This window comes from Labrus bergylta, chromosome 20, assembly GCF_963930695.1.
Source record: "Labrus bergylta chromosome 20, fLabBer1.1, whole genome shotgun sequence".
NCBI classification, from domain to species: domain Eukaryota; kingdom Metazoa; phylum Chordata; class Actinopteri; order Labriformes; family Labridae; genus Labrus; species Labrus bergylta.
The window spans coordinates 10,150,292-10,173,413 of record NC_089214.1 but is presented as its reverse complement, the minus strand read 5'-3'; the positions used below and the strand labels follow the sequence as shown (position 1 = coordinate 10,173,413).

The following is a 23,122-nucleotide window of genomic DNA, read 5'->3' as shown; positions in this document are numbered from 1 at the left end:
TCCTCCAGGATCCCGGTCCTCCTCCAGCCTCCCCCCTGCTGTGTCTGAAACCTCTGCAGTTGCTTGAGGTGAAAGCCAGGGGGCGCTTCGGCTGCGTCTGGAAGGCCCAGATGATGAATGAACAGGTGGCCGTGAAGATCTTCCCCATTCAGGTTGGAAAGGCAGATTTTTCTTGACATGCTCTTTTGTGTGCTATTTCTTTTGTGTCGAACCAACTTTTACACATCTCCTCCTCTTCCCTGTTCTCCTTCACCTCCTCCTCTCCCTCCCACTGTGGACAGAATAAGGACTCATGGCAGAACGAGAGAGACATTTTCATGACACCAGGGATGAGACATGAGAACCTCCTGAGGTACATCGGTGCAGAGAAGCGAGGGAGTCACCTGGAGGCCGAACTCTGGCTCATGACAGAGTTCCACGAGAGGGTGAGGTTAAGGAAGGAGGAAGAGAGGGAGAGGGAGAAGTCAGCACCAATAGAAACAAGTAATGTGGTTGATGTCCACATCAATTTAAGAGATCAGCTAGAGTTTGATGGATTGAGTCAAAGGCTTGTGTGCATTACTTTAATTTTTGAGAGATCAGACTAATACAATATTGTGTCCTCTCCAAAATGATTGATTTTTTTAAATTCTTAAATTTTTTGGTGATATCACAAAAGGGTTGTCATAATACCGCATTTTCAAACTTCAATATGATTCTGATAAAAAATAAACAATATCTAAACCGGTTTTGTACCACTGCAACAAAGGAATAAGTCCAGTTCAAGCGGCCCCAGAATAGATCCCTGAGGTACTCCTTTATTGATCACAAGGTAGAGGGAATTTAACCCTTGAGCTTGCATTGTTTACTGATGTTTAGTTTATTAATCTGCTGCCATTGAATGTCTAAAATAAATAAATCCATATTGAAAAAAAGATTTTGAGGATTCTGTAACAGACAGTGTCAGCTCTATTAGTTTGTTTTGGTTTTGAAGGAAGAAAAAGCTAATAAAACAATGTTTGTTTGTGTCTGCAGGGCTCTCTGTCAGACTTCCTGAAGGGAAACATTGTCAGCTGGTCCGAGCTGTGTCACATAGCCGAGTCGATGGCGTGCGGCCTGGCTTACCTTCACGAAGACGTCCCTCGACAGAAGGGGGAGGGGCCTAAACCGGCCATCGCTCACAGGTCTGCAACAAAGAAAATGTCCACCATTTGGTCATGGGCAAAACATTTAAGGTCCCAGAGCTGCACCTGCTGCTTAGACAATAAGCTTTATTGTGATGTCAGAGGAAAATGGCTGCCATGGGAATCAGGCAAAAATGTAAGATGTCAGACTGGTACATTTCATATATTTAACCCTTTGCTTCTCTTTTAGGGATTTTAAGAGTAAAAACATCATGCTGCGTACAGACCTCACAGCCGTGATCGGAGACTTTGGTCTTGCCGTTCGCTTTGAGCCGGGGGAGCCACCTGGAGAGACCCATGGACAGGTAAGCTGCTCTGACTGAAGCACAACAGTGTGTGTTAATCATTGAACATCCCATCATAACTCTGCGTGTGTGTATGTGTGTGTTTGCAGGTGGGGACGAGGCGTTACATGGCTCCTGAGGTATTAGAAGGAGCCATCAACTTCCAGCGAGATGCCTTCCTCCGCATAGACATGTATGCTGTGGGTCTGGTCCTGTGGGAGCTGGTGTCCCGCTGCAAGGCTGTTGATGGTACACACACACTAACACAAGACATATGTACATAATAAAAAGCTTACACTTAACAATTGTTTTGGTTCAAAACACTTTAAAAACTCCAACTGGTTTGTAGTCGACTGTTTTAAAGAGTTAAGTTTGGCATTTGGTCGCCACCATAGTTTTTTCGAACCAGGAACCTTCTCGCTGTGAGGCAACAGTACTTACCAATTTACTAAACTAACATTTAGTAGTAGCTGTATTGGAATGACTTAAAACTAGATAGATTGAGACCATGAATTCATAAGGAAAATGTTTACTGAGAGAATGAACCATCTAGCAAGCACAAACATTTTATCATAGACGTCTATACAATCAGTCAGCTACATACAATCAGTCCAGTCGTCCCCTGCTGGACATTAGAAAGACTACAGGTGAATGCCTTATACCCAGACAAAACAAGTGTATTCTGTGATTAATGATGAATCCTTTAAATGAATTAGAAAGAAGGGCATTGGTTTGTTAACTCAGTGCGTGTGTGTTTGTGCGTCACAGGTCCTGTTGATGAATACATGCTGCCGTTTGAGGAGGAAGTTGGTCAGCATCCGTCACTGGAGGACCTGCAGGAAGAAGTTGTCCACAAGAAGATGAGACCGGCCTTTAAAGACTTGTGGCTCAAACAGAGCGTGAGCATCCCACACACACACACATACACACACACCGTAATTAGGTACTTTTGTTGGGAAATTTCTAAGCGGCAACCTGCAGTTTTGAATAATGAAGACAAATACAAGTGTTCCACTGGAGGCTGACTCCTGCAGTGAGTCCCATGTTAAAATGTCCAACTTCACAGCAGAAAGAAACATGTTTACAGCCTGGTACAAAACAGTTTTGGTCTCTTTAGCTCATTTCTCTCTTAGTGACAACTGTATAGGTGGAATTTTTATGCAACTTTTTATGCAACCTGGTGTGTTGTAGCTTTTTGTCAGGAGGCTTTAGCTAAGTTCCATCACTGACTTTAAACTGTCGGCTTTTTGAGCGTGTTTCAGCAGCCAAGATTGATTTAGCCCACCTTAGCTCCACCTTATTGCTTGTTTCTAGATTAGCCGGAAGTGAGCTTGAGTCAGTATTTCCAATATGGCGACCACCATTGTTGTGGAATGCCTTTTTCAGAAACCAATGGATGACTTCACTGAGACATGTTTCCTGGTTTTTTCACTGCAGGGTCTGGCTCAGATCTGTGAGACGGCGGAGGAGTGCTGGGATCACGACGCTGAGGCTCGACTGTCGGCTGGTTGCGTTGAGGAGAGGATCTCCCAGGCTCGCCGCCTCACCACCAATATCGCCCCGCCTACCTCGGACCACAACGCCCTGCTGGTTTCCACTCTGGCTCCTGTTCCCATGGTAACCAACGTGGACCTACCGCCCAAAGAGTCAAGTATATGAAGATCACGTTAAAAAGAAAAAAAAGAAACACTTTTTTTGCAGGCCTGACGTTCCAAGAGATTCTGCTCAAGTTCGGTTCATCCTCCCGTGAAAACGACCGAATTATCTCAGAAACACACACATACACTCACAGACTGCACACACACTTCATCTTTTCTCAGTGGATTTTACAAACTTAAAGCGGAAAATGGCGTGAAAGCAGCTGCTTTTCGACCTCTCTGGACTTGTGTTTTTGGACTTGTTACGTTCTCATTTTTGGATTGTCTCTCTCTTCGTCCTTTTGGACAAATATTACCAGCACACGTCTTCATTTTCTTCGAGTTTCCTCGAGTCATTCGTGTCTTTTTTTAACCAAGTATGTGTGTGTTTTTAATGAGAACACCAAGCAAACATGCACACACACACACACACACACACATTCACAGGAAACCCAACACTGAAACGCATTCAGGTCCCGACTCAGTGAATGCTCTTTTATCTCCAGGTACCTCAGCGATGACTTTCATTACTTTCGCCAATTTTTTAAACCATTTTTATCGTGCATTCTTACATCTGCTGTCTTCTTCTATTCCTTCAAATCTGGACTTTTCTACCTACCTGGCAACTTTGCAACCATGTCAGCAAGCAACCACCTCAATCCGCCCACGGATGGGATGTTTTTTTTGTTTTTTTTTTACTACGATGCTGCAAAACCCGTGTAGGAACGCAATGACTGTTACAAAAACACCAACAGCGAACCTTCAGATATCTGTTTTTTTTTTTCTACCTTCTCTTGGACTGTTTTTCTTTCCGATTATCCTCCTGAGACCACATGATACATTTCACACATGACTAACCTTCGGATCCAACGGGTTGCATCCAAACAGACAGGAAACAGGAAGTGAGGTCAGAAGGAAGGACGGGAACAATAAAACATACAAGGACTGGTTGTGATTGTATGAAGGTTTATCTCTATTTTTGGTGTTCTACTGTAAAGACTTGAGGTTGAAGATCAAGAGAGGTCCGACGGTTTTTCAGGAAACCAGGAAGTGAACATCTTGCATGCAGAGATTTGATTGGCTGACTGCGTTCAACCACAGCATTTTGGTTGGCTCGGGAATAAAACTTCTCAGGTAACCAGGTCTACAGGGGGATTGTGACCCGACATCAGCAGCAGGTTTCCACACAGTCTAGGCAAGGGGCAGGGCCAATAGCCGATGGGAGGGGCTTCCCTGAGGGGTCTAACCTATTGGCTATCCTGAATATGTTAAGGTGCCCAAACAAGGGGAACAAATGTTACCCTGACAAGGTGCATGACCTCGATGCATACAGTGGTTTATGCTTTCAGGTCAATGTGAGAGTGAATGTGCAAATGTGTGTGAGTGACAGAGTGTGTGAGAGAGTGAGAGATAGAGAGTGTGTGTGTATGTTAGTGAGTGGTACAATGTGAACACATAAGTCACAAGATGTGACACTTTTTCTTTTTTCAATTTTAATGTTATACTGTTTGTGCTAAATGTTCAAGTTTTCAGTCTGGTTGTTTGTTTTCTAAAGAGGAGGTAAGTGACAGACCTGTGACTCTGAACTTCAACTCTAATATCGCCCCCTTCTGGTTGAGCTGCAGTACTGCAACAATCTGGCAAAAACGTATAAACTGAATTCTGCACAAAGTGCTCCCTTTTTTTTGTCCTCTAACAGAAATTGGCTTGCACATATACATTGGCATAATTTCTGTATGTGCAGTTGTGAGTTCTCTTTCAATGATTGATATGATAGATGAATTTCACCTGTCTTATGAAATAGATGTTTTATAAAACCTTTTTATACTGTTGAATATAAAATAAAAGTAATTGCATTGTTTTAAAACACGTGTCATCAAAAAGTAAAAAAAAAAGATTATTTTTAAAAGTTAAATTATTTTCCAAAATTATTCTAAATATAGATTTATCCGCCACTGAAAAATAGTCCACAAGTAAATCCACTCTTCCTTTGTGGTTTATTAAAAATCCACAAATGTTTAAAAAGTCATTCAAAGTCTTCGGCCCTCTACTCACTGACCTCCTCTCCTCTCATTGTCACTCTCTTTTGTCTTTCCTTCAACTGGGACCAAATCCGGGGCGTCTGTCTGTTGCCTCGGAAACAGTGAGTCCAGTTCAGAAACTCATGTCATCCTTAAAAAAACAACAACACGTTGTTCCCAACAAAAAGAAGCTGAAACATAAACAAGGAGCAGTGTGTTCTTTTTACGGTTCTTTTTGTTTGTTTGTTGTGTTTTAGTTCCTTCTGTGATGCCATACGTGTTAACAGTGAATGTCGATGATGATGATGCTGCTGATGATGATGATGATGATGATGATGATGATGATGATTCACAGTCAAAGATTTCTGTATATTCCTTTATTTTAAGTTCATTTGACTTCCGGTGCATTGAACACATGCAACACTCTGTCTTTGTACGAAGTCAGTGAAGCTAGACGAGGCATTCGAGGAGCGTCGTGCGTTTCGGCTTCGGGAACGAATAGTGCAGAAAAAAAAAAAGACAGAAAAGCTGAAAGAAAAAATACAAACAAAAAAACAAGTTGAAACAATACTGCTCATAAACCACAGATCACCTCAATACACCAGAAATACCTCAGAAGACTTTTCTACGTGTTTTTAGTTTCTTTGACGACTTGTAGTCATGATATTTTTTATTCTTTGTTTTTATTTCACTCTTTGATTGAAGAGGGTTTTTTTTTTGGTTTTTTTCATAAAATCTACAAACTGATTGAAGATTAATGCTACCAGGTAACAGCGAGACTCGAAACCTCCGTGTTGTAAATAGTTATTAGAGTGTGTTTTTGTTTTTAGACTGAACTGAACTGCCGATTTCATTAAAGCACCTGGACTGAGCTGGACTACTTCCATCCCCTCATCTCATCTCCTTTCCTAACCTCTTAACCCTGTAAGGCTAAACCATCAAATAATCATCAGAGAATTCTAATCTAAGATCTGGAGTTGTTGTAAAACTTTCTAAAGAGAGAGACTGAAAACTATTTTTCAGAAAAATTTAAAACATACACATTACATTTTGAATGAACCATTGGAAGTTCAAACTTTTATTCCCCCTCTGAGACTTCTGGCCTTTATTGATTGTTATTGTTGGATACATCTTCATTTCAGTATTTATCTAAAGATGTCCCTGTTGAAGTTTAATTAACAGTCTTTCTTTATCTTTTTCAAAATTGGCAAAAATATCCTTGAGGAATCACATTTGTGTCACCGATTGACTTTCATTATTTTTGATGTAGAAACGTCCTATTGGACAGCTTTCAGTGCCCTGGTGGATACTTTATGCACTGCATGTATCAGGTTGTATTCATTGGGATTTTCAGGAGAAAAAAACCATCTCACAAAAGATTCAGAAGTCTCAGAAGTTGTCTTATCAGATATGATAATTTTTTTGTTATAGGGTTAACTTTCCTTCTCCTTTCCTTTGCTTCCTCTTCTCCTCCTCGGCTCTTTGCGCCTCGCTGCCTTTTACCGCCTTAACCTTCCATTTCATCCACTTTTTTCTCCTTTTCTCTCTCGTCTTCCAGTCCCATTAAATGGTTCCTTCATTCTAACTTACTTCTCTGCCTTGTTGCACTTTGATTTGACTGATTATCTTCCTTTTACCTCCACATCTGTCTGAATCATTGAAGTTTTCCAATGTGGTCTTCGTTGTGCCTTTATTTGACTTCATCTCTGGAGCTTCCTTCTTTACTTCCTCTCTATCCTTCCTTTGAATGTAAAAACCTCTGATATTTCTAAAATCACACCTGAGTGTCTTTGGATCAAAACACGTTTAGAATATCTGATTTTGATGAAATAACTAAAGCAGTATTCTAAATGTATTTTGTACCCATAACCAGATGTGATCTCTATGTGACAAATACTCTTCTCAGATGATGCTGACCTGCTGTTTTTTTTGTCAGGATGCAGACCCACTCAGATCCAGGTGTTTCCAGGTGTTTCCAGGAACATATTACCTCATTTAAGCCACACGGGCAGAAACGATGTGCTAGGAATGCGTCAGTAGTCAGTGACGGTGGGAAAACTCGGGCAATATTATCATTCAGGTTTGGGGATGAGAAACACATGCTCATTTTCACATCGAAACCAAAATCTAAAAACATTCAACTGTCGGGGGAAACGCTTCTGCATCCAGCATTTAGAGATCAGAAATACTGTTAGCATTGTTAGCATCCCACAGGGAAGCCAGTCTAGTATTAAGCCCAAACAAACAAAGGGGGACCAATGAGGAGAATGCTAACGATGCTAAAGTTCTTGTTTTTAACTAACCCAAGTGCCAAACAGCAGATATTTCCCCCTCACAAAGTAATTAAATTGAAAAATACACGACATTCAATTCATTTCAATAAATAATCAATGCTTCAAATAAAACAAGTCATTTTTGACTTACGCTAATACACATTTAATACTCAGAGCTAGCTCTTAGAGCTTTGAGCTGGCGAATATATCACACATGAATAGCAAAGCCTCTTAGGAGTTCATGCGACCTTAGTAACTATGGCGATATCCGACAGAGTTTGAGGGCCACATTAAAGAAAAAAACGTAAGGATTAAGTCGTAAAATTAACAAGACGATAATCTTGAAAACATAATGAAAATTAAGTTGTTATATCACAAGTCATAACATTATGAGAAAAAAATCGTAACATAAGAAGGAGGGAATTGTTATATTACCAGATTAAAGTCGTAAGATTATGAAAATAAATCTGTAACTTTACGAAGAGAAAGTCGTAACATTTCGATGATGAAGTTACAATAGAGGACGGCATTTCCCTGTTTCTGCCTTCACAGTATTTTAAACTGAAAGTCACCATTGAAAAGCTCATATTTGAAGGCGACGCTTCCTTTTCTGTGGCCAATCAAGTGCCTGTTAGAAGAACTCAAGAAGTAAATTGTTGTTGATTTGTTCAGAACGTCGAGGAATCTTTGTTGTTTTAGTCATTGACAGAGGGACAGTGTGACAGACTGTGGTACAGTCAAACAGAAATGTGTGAAAAAGATACAAATACATATAAGAACTGACATCTGACACTCTTACTCTGGGAACATTTCTCTTGGCTGAAGCTGTAGAGCTTTCTATTTCTTCTGAACAACACTTTTTTTCAGACTGCTGTTATAAGTGAGTGATCAGATCTTAAACTTGTCCAGACATCACCAGTTAGTTTATATTCTGATGGGTTGTTGTTGGAGCGTCGTAAGAAGCTCTGGTGACGAATGTGGAAAAAAGAACTCCGTGTTTTAATTCCTTCCTGGTCTTTAGAAAGTCCTGATGTAACCTACCAAGAAAAGGAATTCTGCTGCAGTCTGAACAAAGTTTATGAAAGGGGTTTCCCAGGCATGTTGTCAAGGAGCCATTTTGAACAAATTGCTGCTGTTTCTCCCCGATACTGCAGGAGTCCCATGACTCTTATCCTCTGAACAAACAGGTGTGTAAAGATGGCCGCCTCATGTTTTGATGAAACATCCTGTCCCAGGTGTTCAGCAGTATTGACGATTAAAAATTCACTTAAGAAAAGAAGAACTGTGAAATAAAACATTTTCTTACCGGCATAACCCTCAATTACAAAATCTGCTGAGGAGGAAATTGGTTACGACACCAGAATTTTAAACTTTGAAACGATTCTTTTGAAAATCCATCGATATCGAACCTGTTTGTTACCACGGCAATAACAAAAGTCCAAGTCAACCAGTATCGGACAATTTATTGTCTTTGATTAACTAAAATTACAGGCAAACTCCTTCACACTGTCTTCATTGCACAACAATCCTTGGCAATGTCTTGGCCCTATAACTTGTTAAAATGTAAATCAGAATTTAAAATCCATGAATACGAGCAGGATTATTAAAATTCACTCCTTTTCTTTCGAGGGTTGTCCCGAGACTTGTCAATTTCAATACGATACTAATAAAAACCAAATGTTATTGATACCATGGCAACAAAAATAGAAGTCCTAAACACCCGATATTTGGTCATTTCTTGTTTTAATGATCCATGTATTGGCAAACACCTTAACACTGTCTAAATAGCACAAAAACATTAACCACCTTTCTCGTTTTTAAACGTTGCCAGATAAATGTTTTTATGCAATTTAGACAATGTGCAGGACTTTGTCTGCCCCCCCTCCCCCTCATCTTACTGCACCTTTTGGTTTAAATTATGACTGAAAATCTGCAGCTTTTTAATGCTTCAGTACGTTTCAATACTATCGATCATTGTAATAAAAGAGATTTTTTAAAAAGAGCTATCCAAAACTGTAAGATGTTTAACAACCCTAGTTCGCATTGTTCTGAAGACTTCCCAGATATAACCTTAAAGCTTTAAATGAAGACATTTTTTTCTAAATATAATCCAAATATTATTTTCTTCATATCTGCATCAAATTTGGATGATTTTTAAGTTGATTTGTGGATTTGCTTAAGTCCTTAATAAATATATTTATTTTCCAGTAGCACCCGAATTAAGTCGGATAAAAGCAGACGATAAATATAAAGAAAGAAACCGGTTTTCTTTTTGGAACATAATAAATACATGAACTAGGGGACCGTCCTTAAACACTGTTTTGGTCATGTTCACTTGAGGCGGCCATCTTGACAGATCTCCATCCTTCTCCACCAGTATGGTGACGAAGATGATGATGAAGATGATGTGAAATGTAAATCTTGTACCCTATGTTTTACTGTTGTAGAACCCAGAGACTACTGATTCAACAAATATGCTATAAAAAAAAACAGAAGAAGAAGAATGTGTGAGAGCTGGTTTCATGGCTGTAAAAAAAAAAAACTAAACCGACATTGTCTTTGAAACTGAATACATGTGGGCGAAGCTGTTTTTCATGACGTCTTTGAAATATATAAATATACTGTATGTACGTTCAGCAGGTGGAGGACATAAGTAAATAAACCCCGCCCCCGCCCCAGGTGCTGTCCATCCTGTCGTGATGCTGTTCAAAAGTTCCAGTGGGTTATTTTTTTATTTTCATTTAAAAAAAAAAAAGAAGCAATGATCACTGTAACATAGACGTTTAATTTACTGTCCAGATCAAATACCTGCACACCAGTAAGTTTTTTTTTAATGTGGTGGTTTGTAGAGAAAACTGCTGTGTGTGTGTGTGTGTGTGTGTGTGTGTGTGTGTGTGTGTGTGTGTGTGTTTGTGCTGTAGTTTACTCTTATTTCTATCTTCCTCTCTCCACCCAGTGCCAGGATCATTACTGTCTGAATGAATGTAGTTCCAGTACACACACACACACACACACACACACACACACACACACACACACACACACACACACACAGCAGATCGGTTACTGAGAAAATAAATAAACTCACTGTAGAAAAAGAAGGGTTATTACAATTGTATCTTTTTGTATATGGAAATAAACAATAAATACTGTCAAATCAGTTTGCACAGACCTCTGTTGTTTTCATTTCTGTCTTTACAGATTATTAATTTAAGAGCCTTATTTTGAGTTTTTATGTAAGAAAACAAACTGAAAGTTACAATTGTTCGATGGTAAACTATACACACTTAAGCAGCGCCAATAAGATCAGAAGCTGCCACGTGGCATGTTACAACATCACCTAAATGTTTTGTGTTCTTTGTGTAATGTTTGACAAAATCACTGAACAAAGATGATGATGGGCATTAGATCAGACTGCTTTAAATTTAGATGGATATAAACTGAGTATAACAATTTATTTTGCTCCATAATAAAACCAAGATCCAGTTTGTTTACAGTCTATAGTTTATATAGGCCAGTTTACAACAAACATGGGTGTGGCTGAAAGTTACCAGTTAACACGGTCCCTTTTTAAATCAAAAACAGGCAAGGATATCATTTGATTTTTAATAGTTTCTTATGTAGCCTAGTATCTTTTATATCTCTATTGTAATAAAAAACCAAACACCAGACCAGAGCATTATTTTTTATAGATCTATATATCTTTGTATATCTTTTTATAGGACTTTGCACCAGACTAAAGAGCTTCCTAAATCGTGACTTCATAAATTCCTCCTTACTTTTAATTTGAAGGGGACGACCGGAAGATGAGTTTCGGCGGGTGGAGGTTGATGCTAACAGGTTGAAAATGTCGGCTTCTTTCAGAGTGTTGAACAGCCGTGTGTCGGCTCTGTGTCTCTTCCTGACACCGAGGAATCATCCGGTGCAATGTTCGGTGGGTGGACGGTGGCTGTCATGCTCACAAACAGGTACCAAGAGGGAGCTAAAGCTAACTGCTGATGTTAGTCCAACCGTTCTGTTTACTGTTTTCACCGGGATTATGCTGCATTCAAGTGCTGCTCGGATGGTCCAATTTCCCTCTTCTAAAAAACATGGACGTTAAAAATGAACAGATTTATTTAATGATAGGAAAGTTATCTTGTGCCCTCAACTTGTGATTAAAAACCATTTAGCTGCATTATAATTAACAGCCAATAATTTTCGGCAGAGGTTTTTTAACCATGCAGCCCAATTTTACTTTGTTCCTTCAAGATGTGTGCATAATATGTGTTAAATAATTTTTTTTATTTGTTTGTATGTCAACTTGGTAAATTAATGAACCAACTTTTTCGTTTGACTTCTCTGTTATTGTTCCGGCTACACGTGATTTTTTTTTTCCCACGGTGGAAACTAATTTTTCCGATTTTTCGTACACCACGTGAATGCAGATAACTATGTAACTATAACGTGATAGAGTAACTCGTAATCTTGAATTAAAGAATAACTGTTCTTTTGAAACGTAATATTGCGGTGATAGGACTTTTTTGTATCACTTTGACCGGCTTTTATTGACATAATACATCTTAAATAACTTTGTTTTTTGCAGCTTTTAAACTGAAGTCAGTGATACACACATGAATACAGTTAATCATTTGTAGATTGTAGCTTCGATTGACGTATTGGCCCATATTTTACAACTAATAAAAAAAGGTGTGTTCTCAGTAACTCTTGTTTTAATCGTATGCAACATCTGAGTGTTATTGTTACTTATTTATAGTTATTTATATTTTTAATTGTTTACTTTTCCTCTTAAATGAAACAATCAATTCAAATAAATCTGATTTATCATTGAGATTTAATGTTCCCAGGTGATACCCTTCGGCCACTAGAGGGCGTCAGAGTGTTAGACCTGACCAGGTAAAGTCTGTCTGAAAACTGCAGTAATATTCTCTTTTTTTTTTTACATCTCTTTAATGTATTATTTATTTATATTCTGATGTAAAATGCAAATGTTTGAATGTCTGCAGAGTTCTGGCTGGTCCCTTTTCCACCATGATCCTGGGAGATCTGGGAGCTGAGGTTGTCAAAGTGGAGAGACCAGGTGAGTCATTTTTTTCTACCTCGCTTTACCTTGCCTCCTTCCGGATGTCAGACTGTGTGAGCCAAGACTTATGGGAGTCGTTGTGTGGAACAGGTGCAGGTGACGACACCAGAGCCTGGGGGCCTCCATTTGTCGGTGCAGAGAGCGCCTATTTCCTCAGCGTCAACCGGAACAAAAAGGTAAGTGTTTCCTGAGAGTCAACTCATACAGTCTCACCATAGACTGTATGTAGGAAAAAAATGTAGACACTGGGACGTCACCCTGCTGTGATGGCAGGTAGCTGCTAATTTGTGGTAACATCTAAATAAAAAAAAAGTTTTGACTGAGTTTAAAACTAAAAATGCAGCCTGTACAGTCCTGAAGGGAGAAATGAGCTATACAAAAACTGTTTTTGTACCAGACTGGCATGCCACTGATGGATGGTATAAAATTGATTGATTGATTTGTTTAAGCAAATTTGATCTTATCTTAAAAAAATAGAAATGGAAACATCATTTCCCAGCCCTAACTGCTGACCCCTGATGGCTGTATCTTATCTGAAAGCTCTTTTCTAACCGCTGTTAAATAACAAAAGAAGAAAGCAATGGTGTCCAATTACACAACTGGTGTTACAGACTAGCTGCAACCTCCGGTGTCGAAAAAAAGGAAGCCAATATCAACAATATCCTGCATTTTTTCGAGTAGCTGCTCGAGGACTGCTCCAAGAGATCCGAAAGTCACATACACAGCCCTTCAAAAAAAGTCAGTTTCTGAAGCAGAAATTAAAATGTTAACAGCCAAAAAAAAACAAAATAGGTCTGACTAGCTCTAGTGTCTCTATTGGCAGATAATTTGGGGTGATTTTTTTTAGATAACTCATCTGTTTTGATGTTCTGAAGGATAAACGTTATTTATGATAATGTCGCGTAGCCGACCTGACTGACATGCGTACACTGTGTTGCTGTTTGTCAGGAGGCTTTAAACCTGCCTCAGCTCCAGCTCTCAGCCTGTCGTGGGGAGACTGAAAGTTAGTTCGACACAGAATTTCCAGCATGGAAATCGCCATGGCTTCTAAAAGCCCCCCTGCAGTTGCAGATGGGTGACATCACTCAGGCTTCATCCATTAATATTTACAGCTTATGCTTACAGACTGTCCAGATGCTAAGAAACTAGCTTAGCATCTCTTGACTTAAGGAACAATCTATGTTAATAAACATTATAAAGGAAATGATGAATAGTTATATGAGGTTAAATGCAACCCCCCCGCCAACACTGTAAACTTGTTTATTTCTGCGCTAAAGTTGGACATTTTAATATGGGAGTCTATGGGGCCTGACTTTCTGTAGGAGACAGCCTCTAGTGGACAAAAGAGGAACTGCAGTTTTTGGTAATTCAGTGTTGGCTTCACTTTCTAGCTGGTGAGGTTAAAGTCTGGTTCTCAGTCATGGCAGGATCATTTATGAAACATGTACGGTATGTAAGAACTTGTGCATAATTTGGAGAATGTCTGGAATAAATCTCAAATACATTTGATTGATTTATCAGGAACGTAACACACCGAAGGCTCTATTAGTCTCGTGACTGTTAATAGCGTGATGCATTGATGGTGTGATTTCAGAGCATTGCTGTGGACCTGAAACATCCCAAAGGAGCGAGAATCATCCAGGAGGTACGAGTCACACCCAGAAGTACATTCTTATGGGTTTTAAATAAAGTCTAAAAACATGACAAAATATGATTTAAATCAGGATATACAAGTCTGGGATTCCTTCTCAAAGTTAGACGAATCAATCCCCTCTGCAGAGCAAACACGTCCGTAAACATGAAATACTGCTGTAGTATGTTATCGTTTTGTGTTTATGTTTATGTGTTAGCTGGCAGGAGTGAGTGACGTGCTGGTGGAAAACTACTTACCGGGGAAGCTCCTTGAGATGGGTTTAGGATATGAGCAGCTGAGCAGAGTGAACCCGCAGCTCATCTACTGCTCCATCTCAGGTACGGACACGATCCCTGATCTAACTACAGCTGTTTGTTTCACAACCTGATGAGACGTGTGAAAAGTAACCGTCAGTCTGACGTGCCGCTCACAGCTTTTTACCAAGACACGAGGGGATGTTTACAGACCGAGGGAGACAGAAATGTTATGATATGAGGAAAGAGACATTTTAGGTGACATCACTCCAAAGAAGAGCGGCTGTGTGCTCGGTTGGTGGAGTCGGTCTCTCTCTTCAGGGAGGTTGTGGGCTCAGTCTCCAGCTCCTGCAGCCACATGTCCGATGTGTCCTTGGGCAAGACACTTAACCACAGGCTGCTCGCACTGCTTCGGAGGCAGCGTATGAATGTGTTTGAATGTGTTTGAATGGGGTTAGTTACTTCTGATGGACACTTTACACAGCAAACCTCTGCCATCAGTGTGTGAGATGGATGGATGGATGGATGGATGATTTTGGTTCAAAGAAGTCATCTCTTCTACCTGCGGACCTGCAGTTCACAGACTGAGCCACTAGATGTCGCTGGTCTCAAATGAAAGACGAGCTGTGCTCCTGCTCTCTCATGTTTCCTCTCTTCAGAATGTGAAGTGAACCCTCAAGGCCTGCAGAGACACTCAGCTCATCACAGCTCTAATTATACCTCACACTGCAGAAACATGCTCTTTTTAAACAATGATTGGACTTAAAACCGTTTACATTTTTTTTGTCAACTTTCTTATTTCAACTTTGGTCTCATCAGGTGATGCATTTAATTGTCAAAGCTGTGTGTGACACATGCACGGAAACTGATAAACAACTTAATAATAAACAGAGATGAGTACAGCAACAGCAGTTTTTAACATTACAGGTCTTCTTTTACTGAAATCTTCTAATGTTATCCACATTGAATTGCTTTTTAATTGATCTTAAATGATCTAAGAACATTTTTAAACACTTGTGCAAATGCAACTACATAGAGGGTTCAAGTCCCCATAAAGTACAAAGTGTGACGAGTTCAAGCCTCCACAAAATGTCTTGATTTGATTGAATCAAAATGAATGATTTGCCTAAATCTTCAGGCAGAATGGTGATCCCTGTTGGAGATGTACTGGAAACATTTCAGTTTACGATCACAAAGGAAGCCGCCTGGTGAATGCAGCAGTTCTCAAAAACTTTTGCAACATGGGGCTCCGGTTGGCAAAAGCGGTTATTTCCTGCTGTTCTGTACAGAGGCTGTAATTCTCGAAGTTGGCAGTCCGGGTTTGAGTTCGACCTTCAGCCTTATCTCTCTGCTTTCCTGCTTTATCCACTGTCCTGTCTCCTAAAAAATACATAAACAGCCCCCAAAAAACTCTGCCGCTGAGTGAGCTCCAGTATATATTCCTCTCATCCAAATAGTCTAAGTTTTTTAAAAGCTTCTGTACTTCTTGGTAATTTAAACATTACAGAGATTGTATGTTTTTAAACAAGTATTGAAAAAGTATACGTTGCATGTATGGAACATTTGGATAGGCGTAGTCTTTCTGCTTCTCACACTGCTGAAGGTCATGTTCACTTCCACAGTTAAAGACGTGTTTGAATTTTCTGTGAACTGATTTCTGTCTCGGAGCTCGTCTTCAGTTTTCGTCTCAACATGTGAAGCAGAGTTCAGATCTGGTTTTCGTTTAAAGACACGATGGGATGTTTTCTGTTAATGTGAACCGTCTCAACTCTTCAGGAAATCAATCTGTGTTCAGTCAGAGAGGCAGACTAAACACACAGCTGGAGAAGGACGAGGGTTCAATTCCCCGCTGTGTTTCCTCTTTGATTAGATTGAAACTGCTAATGTGTGTGTGTGCGTGCGTGCGTGCGTGCGTGCGTGCGTGTGTGTGTTTAGGCTATGGGCAGACCGGTCCTCAGTCTCAGAGTCCAGGCTATGACTCCATCGCCTCTGCTGTATCGGGAATGATGCACATCACCGGGCCAGAGGTCAGACTCCTCTCTTCTATGTGATCTATTTGCTGTTATTTTTTTAAGCTTTTAAAGGTCACAAGTTATAATAATTTTCAACAAGTTTAAATAAGTGTCAGAGCTCCCCAAAAACAAAGTTTCTTGCCAAAAGTCCACTCAGATCCTGTATTTTATCATGCCTATCAACCCCTCTATTTCATCCAAACCAAATATTTCTTCATGTTAGAAAATCAAATACACGTCAGAATGTTTTGTTTTAATATCATAACAACAAAAGACACTATTAACAACCTTTTCATTTGAGTTTGTACATTGGTCCTCCATATAAAACCATCAGAAACTACAATCCCATAATACACTGCTCTCTAAGGGCTGTAAAGAGATCATCATAAAAGGAGCTGTGGATGTTTCCAGTCATACAAAAACCCTTACTCCCATAATGCATCACTCCTGCTTACAGGATGGAGACCCGGTGCGTCCTGGTGTCGCCATGACGGATCTGGCCACGGGACTGTACGCACACGGCGCCGTCATGGCTGCCCTGCTGCAACGGCACAAGACCGGGAGAGGGGTTCATATCGACTGTAACCTGCTGTCCTCACAGGTACCAGAGTGAGTGTGTGTTATTAAACTAAATGACTTTTTTAAACAAGCTGTAGATTTATATCGTAAAGTCTGAACATTTTAAACACAGTGATTCATTTTCTTCAGTTTACACAAATACAGCGATACGTTATCTTGAAACGGTCTCTGGACTCGAACGTCTTATTCGCCTCCTGACACCCGGGGGTGTGTTTGACTTATCACGCTGCTTGTGTGACAGTGTTGCTTTTAAAAAACAAGTTTTATGTTTCACGTTCTCTCATTTTTGAACGTCTTTGGCGGGAAAAGAGACTGCGACACACACCAGTTCAGCTCTTTGATAAATGTTATCGTCCTCCAGAGAGAAATGCAGCCTGCTGACAGAGTTTAGATGTTTGGTTGTATCACCTCTCAGAAGATCTAAACACATCTGAAGGACATCAGTTGGTGAGAGACAATCACAGGGAAGCATCATTCAGAAACTATTCTCAAAAGTTTATTACAATAAAATGTTGTCAAAATATTCAATTGTATGTTACTCTTTGATACCAACTGTTTAAAAGAAACAACCAACAATCTGTATTTGTATTTATAGTGTCAATAAGTACCAAAGCTTTAAAACACTTCAGTCACATTTTTAACCAAAAGCTGCTGAGAGGGAGACAACACTGTCTAAATTGCACAAATATGTTGCCAATGTATTTGTGCAATTAAGACACTGTGCAGGAGTTTGCCTGCAGTTTTTTTGATGATTTAAAAAAAGAAATGACCCAATGTTTGGTGTCTAGTGCTTCTGTTTGTGTTGCCATGGTATCAAACAGGTATCAATATTAGCTGTCGCTGTGAAGGAATTCCCACGGCGGAGATTGAGGGTGGCTCAATGGTGCAGTTTGCGATATTGTCACACCACCCCTTTTTTTATTTAATCAGGGGTCGGCAAGTGATTGTGACTTTTTATTAAGGCCCGAACACGAACCGTGCGAGGACCCTCTTGAAACCCTAGCGATTATTATTATTTTAATTTTTCTCCTTATTTTTTCTCCGCCTCTTTGCGGTCACTTTTGAGGGCCTGAACGTGCCCGAAAACTCACCAAACTTTCCACGGTCATCAGGTCTCGTGAAAAATCTTATATTTTGGTGGTTTCGTGAACGGAGTTTGCAAAATGGCTCAGTGGCGCCCCCTTGAAATTTTCAAAATGGCCTCCCCATCAAGGCTTTTTTCATGTGCACTCACAAAAATTGGTACATATATTAAGCTTGTCGGGACGGACTAAAAATCCTCCTGCGGAGTTTCAAAAAACCCGACAGGAAGTTCACAGTTGAATTTCACAATAATGGCCCAAAATCGCCGATTTCAGCCTTCCTATTTGAACGCACTTGTTCGAGGGCGCTCATCCGATCAGCGCAAACTCAGTGTCAGTGCGTTCTAGACAGTCTCAGCATATCTCGTTGTGCTCTGTACGTTATTTCGTCAAAGGGCGTGGCCGTGGCGTGCATTTTACGTTTTTTGAGCATTTTGGCAAGTTGCCAAAAAAGTAAATGGTTATATCTCTGTCATGCAGGGTTCAATCATATTAAAATTTCTCATAAATGATATGGGACCTGCCCTGAACACATCCATGATTGACATTTTTTGCTTAGTCACAGCGCCACCTGTTGACAACAGGAAGTTACTGCTTCTCAATTAGCATTAGCCATTGCTACAAGGTAGCTCATTTCCCGCTCAGAATTGGTGTGGACCATGCTAACACCTTGGCCATACAACACTTTCAAACTCAAACGTCTACGTCCAACGCTCTCGCCATACGGATACATCATTCGTCGTCAAACAGGAAGTGGTTGTAACTCTCATATACTTTGTCTGATCTGCCTCAAATTACTCAGGTATGATCAGGGTTGGCTTCTGAACACACTGACATAACAATAGTCAACTTTAACCATAGCGCCCCCTTCTGCAAGGAGTAAGTACTACGTCCTATATGCTTTGTCTGATCTACTTCAAATTACACATGTATGATCAGGGTTGGCCTCTGAACACATAGACATAACAATAGTCAACTTTAACCATAGACTTTAGACTTTATTGTCCCCGAGGGGAAATTCTTTTTCACAGCACCGGTACTGTCCAACAGACAAGTCCCACCAAAGAACATTTATACACAGAAAAACAGAGAATAACACAAACAAACAGAGTTAGACAACAGTCAAGAGTTCCCATTCTGGCCTGTTCAGCGAGGCCTTTTGTTCAGGACCGTTATTACAGCGGGGATCAGGCTCCTCCCGAGGCGAGCCTTTCTGCACCTTAGTGCTCTGTACCTCCGTCCTGAGGGAAGTGGGGCGAGGTGAGTGTTCAGTGGGTGTGTGATGTCCTGTTCTATTGAATTTGCAATGCGTGTGATGGCCCTGTTATTGAGTTCTGTTAGGTTGGGTGTGGGGAGACCGATTATTATATTATATCCTCAGCTACCAGCTCCGCTGCTATCTTGACGTTAGCACTGGGGGGTACATAAACACAGCTGAACACAAGTGTTGGAAATCCCCGGGTGAGATAGTAGGGACGTAGTTACAGGGTCAGCATCTCTACGTCGGGCATACACATTTTACGGTGCACCTTGATGTTGTTACACCACCTGTCACAGACCCCGCCGCCCCGCATCTTCCCCCGATTGTTCCGTTCTGTTGGACCTGATGATTGTGAAGTTGTCCAGGCTGACCTCGGCATCAGAGACGGTCTCGTCGAGCCAGGTTTCGGTCAGGGCGATGATACAGATGTCCCTGAAGGCCTTTTCCAGTTTGCGTCTGGCGTGTAGCAGGTCCATTTTGTTACGGAGTGAGCGGACATTTGACAGGATGATGGAGGGCAGAGGTGGTTTAAAAGGACGTATCCTTTATTCTGCTGCGAATACCTCCACGTCGTCCTCTTTTCCTCGGCCGAAGCTCTGGTGGGAGATCCACAACAGGTTTGATGTTGCTCAGCAGCGAGGTCCGGTGCAGCAGGAGTTCATCGCGGCCGTAGGTGAGTAGCCTGTTGCTGATGTCAACCGGTAGTGCGAAGCCATCGCAGACCAGCCATAGAATCGCGAGCTGAGTGACGATCACTTGGAACAACTTGACCATGTCTGAGCAGCAGTGTAGCTCAGATAGAACACTTAACAGTAGAGTGTGGAGTCAAACAGAGTGCGGTCTGTGATGTCGCAGCGAAGCGTGCGCCATCTTGGATCCCTGGGTGCACTCGTATTGCTAACAACCAGCCTCCTACTGCAAGGAATAAGTACTACACACCGCTCAATTTGCTCCATATTTCATAGCTATCATGACAGTGCCAGCCTGAACTGTTCCACGTCAAAATTTTCTGTGCTCTTCATTACGCTGCCTATTTCAGCATACCATAGTACGACTTTTACACAAATCGGACTGCACGGCCTGCTGCTTAGCCACGTTCCACGACTGCTGCACTCCCGCGGTCGCAGCACACCCCGACATAAACAGGGGTGCGAGGGCCCTTCATCACCGCTTGCGGTTTTAATTTATTTTCTTATTTTCTTAACAACAACGCTATGAGTCTGTGAGCAGGGCTGCAGAGAGTAGACAGCGCCTGGTGCTGAAGCTAAGCACCGTCATGGCAGCAGCAGGTAAATAGAAACCATGAAGTATCAATAAATGGATTGATAAAGAAAGATACAGATGTATGGATGGATGGATGATAGATAGATAGATGGATGGATGATAGATAGATGACAGATTGATGGATGGATGATAAAGAGATGGAGAGATCTAGAAATTGACTCCACTGTAAAAAGTGAAACGCGGTCTGTAATTGTTTGGAGGCTGTGAGGTCTCGATCTCTGCGGTTAACTCCCACTGCTGCTACACATAAAATACCCACAATCCCCCCTCCTCCTCTCCGTATCCCTGTGGTGCATTCCTGTACGGAGTGCTGCGACCACAGGCACGTCGACCACAGAGCGGTTGGACCGGAGCTGAACAATGAGAGCACACAGCAGCGGTGGATGTGGATCCATGTGGAGCGGGTTTAAGCTGACTCTGGTTTGGCCGTCGGGGGAAATTTAATCATTACAAACCAATCAGAGAGCACCGCTGCCTCTCTGCACGCCGCCTGCAGGTCCTGAAACAGCTGTAAACATCAGGAGACACTCCACACCAAAGGCTGAGGAGTCATAAGTCTGAAGTTCAGCCTGCAACGTCTTAAATTGTTGTGGTCGTTTGAGGAAATGGCTCAGTCATGCAGAAAAATACCGACGTTTGAAGATGAGAAACCGTTTTTGAAAGATGGGAAAGTTTTCCCCAAACACGACGAGAACAGGACCGTACTGATCTCTGTTAAATCTGACCTCTGCAGAATTCACACTTGCTGGGATTTTAGCAATTCACCATTTAAAAAAAAAAATGTTGGCTGATGAATACGACAACAATTACAAGAGAAGATACTCAGAGTTGAAATTTGGTTTGTTTGCTGTTATTCTTTATCAGAGTCATCAGTTTGTGTTGTTTGGACCTGTCTAGATTAAAATGCCTTCATCCAATCTGTGTTTTTATCTTCATCACAGCGGACATGTCCGGCACCACAAACAATAACTTTTAGAGCCGATTAGAGTCAACTCTATTGTCAGTGCACAAGTACAAGTACTGAACAACAAAATACAGTTTAGCATCTAACCAGACATGCAAAAAGCTTCAAGTGCTAAGTGTAAAGCAAGTATGAAATGAAATGAAGAAATAAACTGCTGTACACATTACAGCAATAATAGTCTCAGTTATTGAAAAGAAGAGTGAAAAAGTGATTCATCTTCTGATTCCCCTGTAATTGATCTTTTCTAGTGTGATGCTGGATTAAACAGAAACCTGGCAGAGTATTTTACATGTTTTTAAACAGCTGGCTGTGTTAGCTGTATACAATATATCTTGCACGACCTGTAGTAAGAGTAAGAGAAGATTTTAACAATAACAGTTTTTCCAAACAGAGCAGGGATTGACAGAACCACCCATAAGTTCAAGTCTGTTTCTCTTCTCTGTTTAAAGCGTTTCGATCACCTCTGATCTCATACTGTTCCTCTTTCTCTACTATCACACATTTCTTCCTCTGTTGTCGTCTTTTCTCGTCAGTGGCCTCGGGCAAAAGTTCAGAAACGATCACGAATAGGACTTTAAAACAACTTCCTTCAAAACAGACAAAGAGCGGCTACGTCTCACCAAAAACTACAGGGAATATAATATTCATAGTTTGCATTTTTATTAAGAAGCAACCTTTTGATGTTGAAAATGAAGCCAACACTGAAGTGCAGTTCCTCTAGTGTCCACTAGAGGCTGCCTTCTGCAGTGAGTCACTCCCCATAGAGCCCCATGTTAAACTGTCCAGCTTTACAGCAGAAATAAACATGTTTACAGCCTGGTACAAAAACAGTTTAGGTCAGTATAGCTTATTTCTCTCTTCAGGTATCAGTGATGCAGAGTGAGGGGCGTGGCCTCTTTGAGTGACAGGTGGGAGCTAGCTGTCTGCTAGGTGTCACCTCAGCTAATTCAGTCACTGAACTTAACCACTGGGCCCTATCTGTCTTGCTGTGCGCTGTTAGTCGAAAAAAAAAACAATGGGGGAAATTTTTGGTCCCAATGCATCATTTCTTTATACAGTCTTTGACTTTAATAAGTATTGGAAAGTTTTCCAGCTCTGTAAAATTGGTTGTCATTGCTTATATTTTGGATGTTTGGCCCCGAACCGAAGTTCAGATTGAGTTTCAACCAGCAGCAGCTCTTCAGAGCCGTGAAATATTAGTTGCTGATATAAAGGCCGATTGTGTTAACCCAAAGAGGCCCAGCACGCCTGTTCTTCTTCTCAACACTTAAAGATTTCACTGAACACAACACCGTCAGTATGAAACAGAACATGTGTTTAATAGGAGGAGGTATGACGTAGCAGAATGAGGTGTTTCTAACAAGCGGCTAACAACACTCAAGGCCAAGTCCTTCAGCAGTCGTGGAAATTCATTCACATGTTTTCAGCACCTTGTAAATTTAGAGAAAGCGCAGAAAAGGAGCTGCTGGTTTGTTTCCTGGTTTTCTTTTTTAAAGGAAGAAGAATTGGAGGAAAAGCTTTTATGTTCTGTTGTTACAGGAAGGAGTGATGATTGACCACAACCTCCAACACGACTGATGACAGCTCAGATT

The 23,122-nt window shown here is 40.9% G+C and overlaps 2 protein-coding genes across 4 annotated transcripts in view; both read left to right on the top strand.

Moving 5' to 3' along the window:
• LOC109992920 (activin receptor type-2B) overlaps positions 1-10,539 on the top strand; it is a 36,803-nt gene extending 26,264 nt beyond the window's left edge. Inside the window, exons 5-11 of the mRNA XM_065948734.1 lie at positions 9-152; positions 282-425; positions 1,015-1,163; positions 1,354-1,468; positions 1,558-1,696; positions 2,216-2,346; positions 2,885-10,539. Of these exons, the coding sequence (XP_065804806.1) occupies positions 9-152; positions 282-425; positions 1,015-1,163; positions 1,354-1,468; positions 1,558-1,696; positions 2,216-2,346; positions 2,885-3,106 (1,044 nt within the window). The 3' untranslated portion in view covers positions 3,107-10,539. The remainder of the gene's footprint in view (positions 1-8; positions 153-281; positions 426-1,014; positions 1,164-1,353; positions 1,469-1,557; positions 1,697-2,215; positions 2,347-2,884) is intronic.
• Positions 10,540-11,158: 619 nt separating this feature from the next.
• Positions 11,159-23,122, top strand: part of sugct (succinyl-CoA:glutarate-CoA transferase) — a 61,084-nt gene continuing 49,120 nt past the window's right edge. The window contains exons 1-8 of one of the 3 annotated variants that reach the window (XM_065948736.1): positions 11,159-11,346; positions 12,226-12,274; positions 12,385-12,458; positions 12,552-12,637; positions 14,056-14,106; positions 14,312-14,432; positions 16,284-16,375; positions 16,818-16,961. In XM_065948736.1, the coding sequence (XP_065804808.1) occupies positions 11,226-11,346; positions 12,226-12,274; positions 12,385-12,458; positions 12,552-12,637; positions 14,056-14,106; positions 14,312-14,432; positions 16,284-16,375; positions 16,818-16,961 (738 nt within the window). In that variant the 5' untranslated portion in view covers positions 11,159-11,225. The remainder of the gene's footprint in view (positions 11,347-12,225; positions 12,275-12,384; positions 12,459-12,551; positions 12,638-14,055; positions 14,107-14,311; positions 14,433-16,283; positions 16,376-16,817; positions 16,962-23,122) is intronic. The other 2 variants (XM_065948735.1, XM_020645076.3) reach the window with 2 other exon arrangements.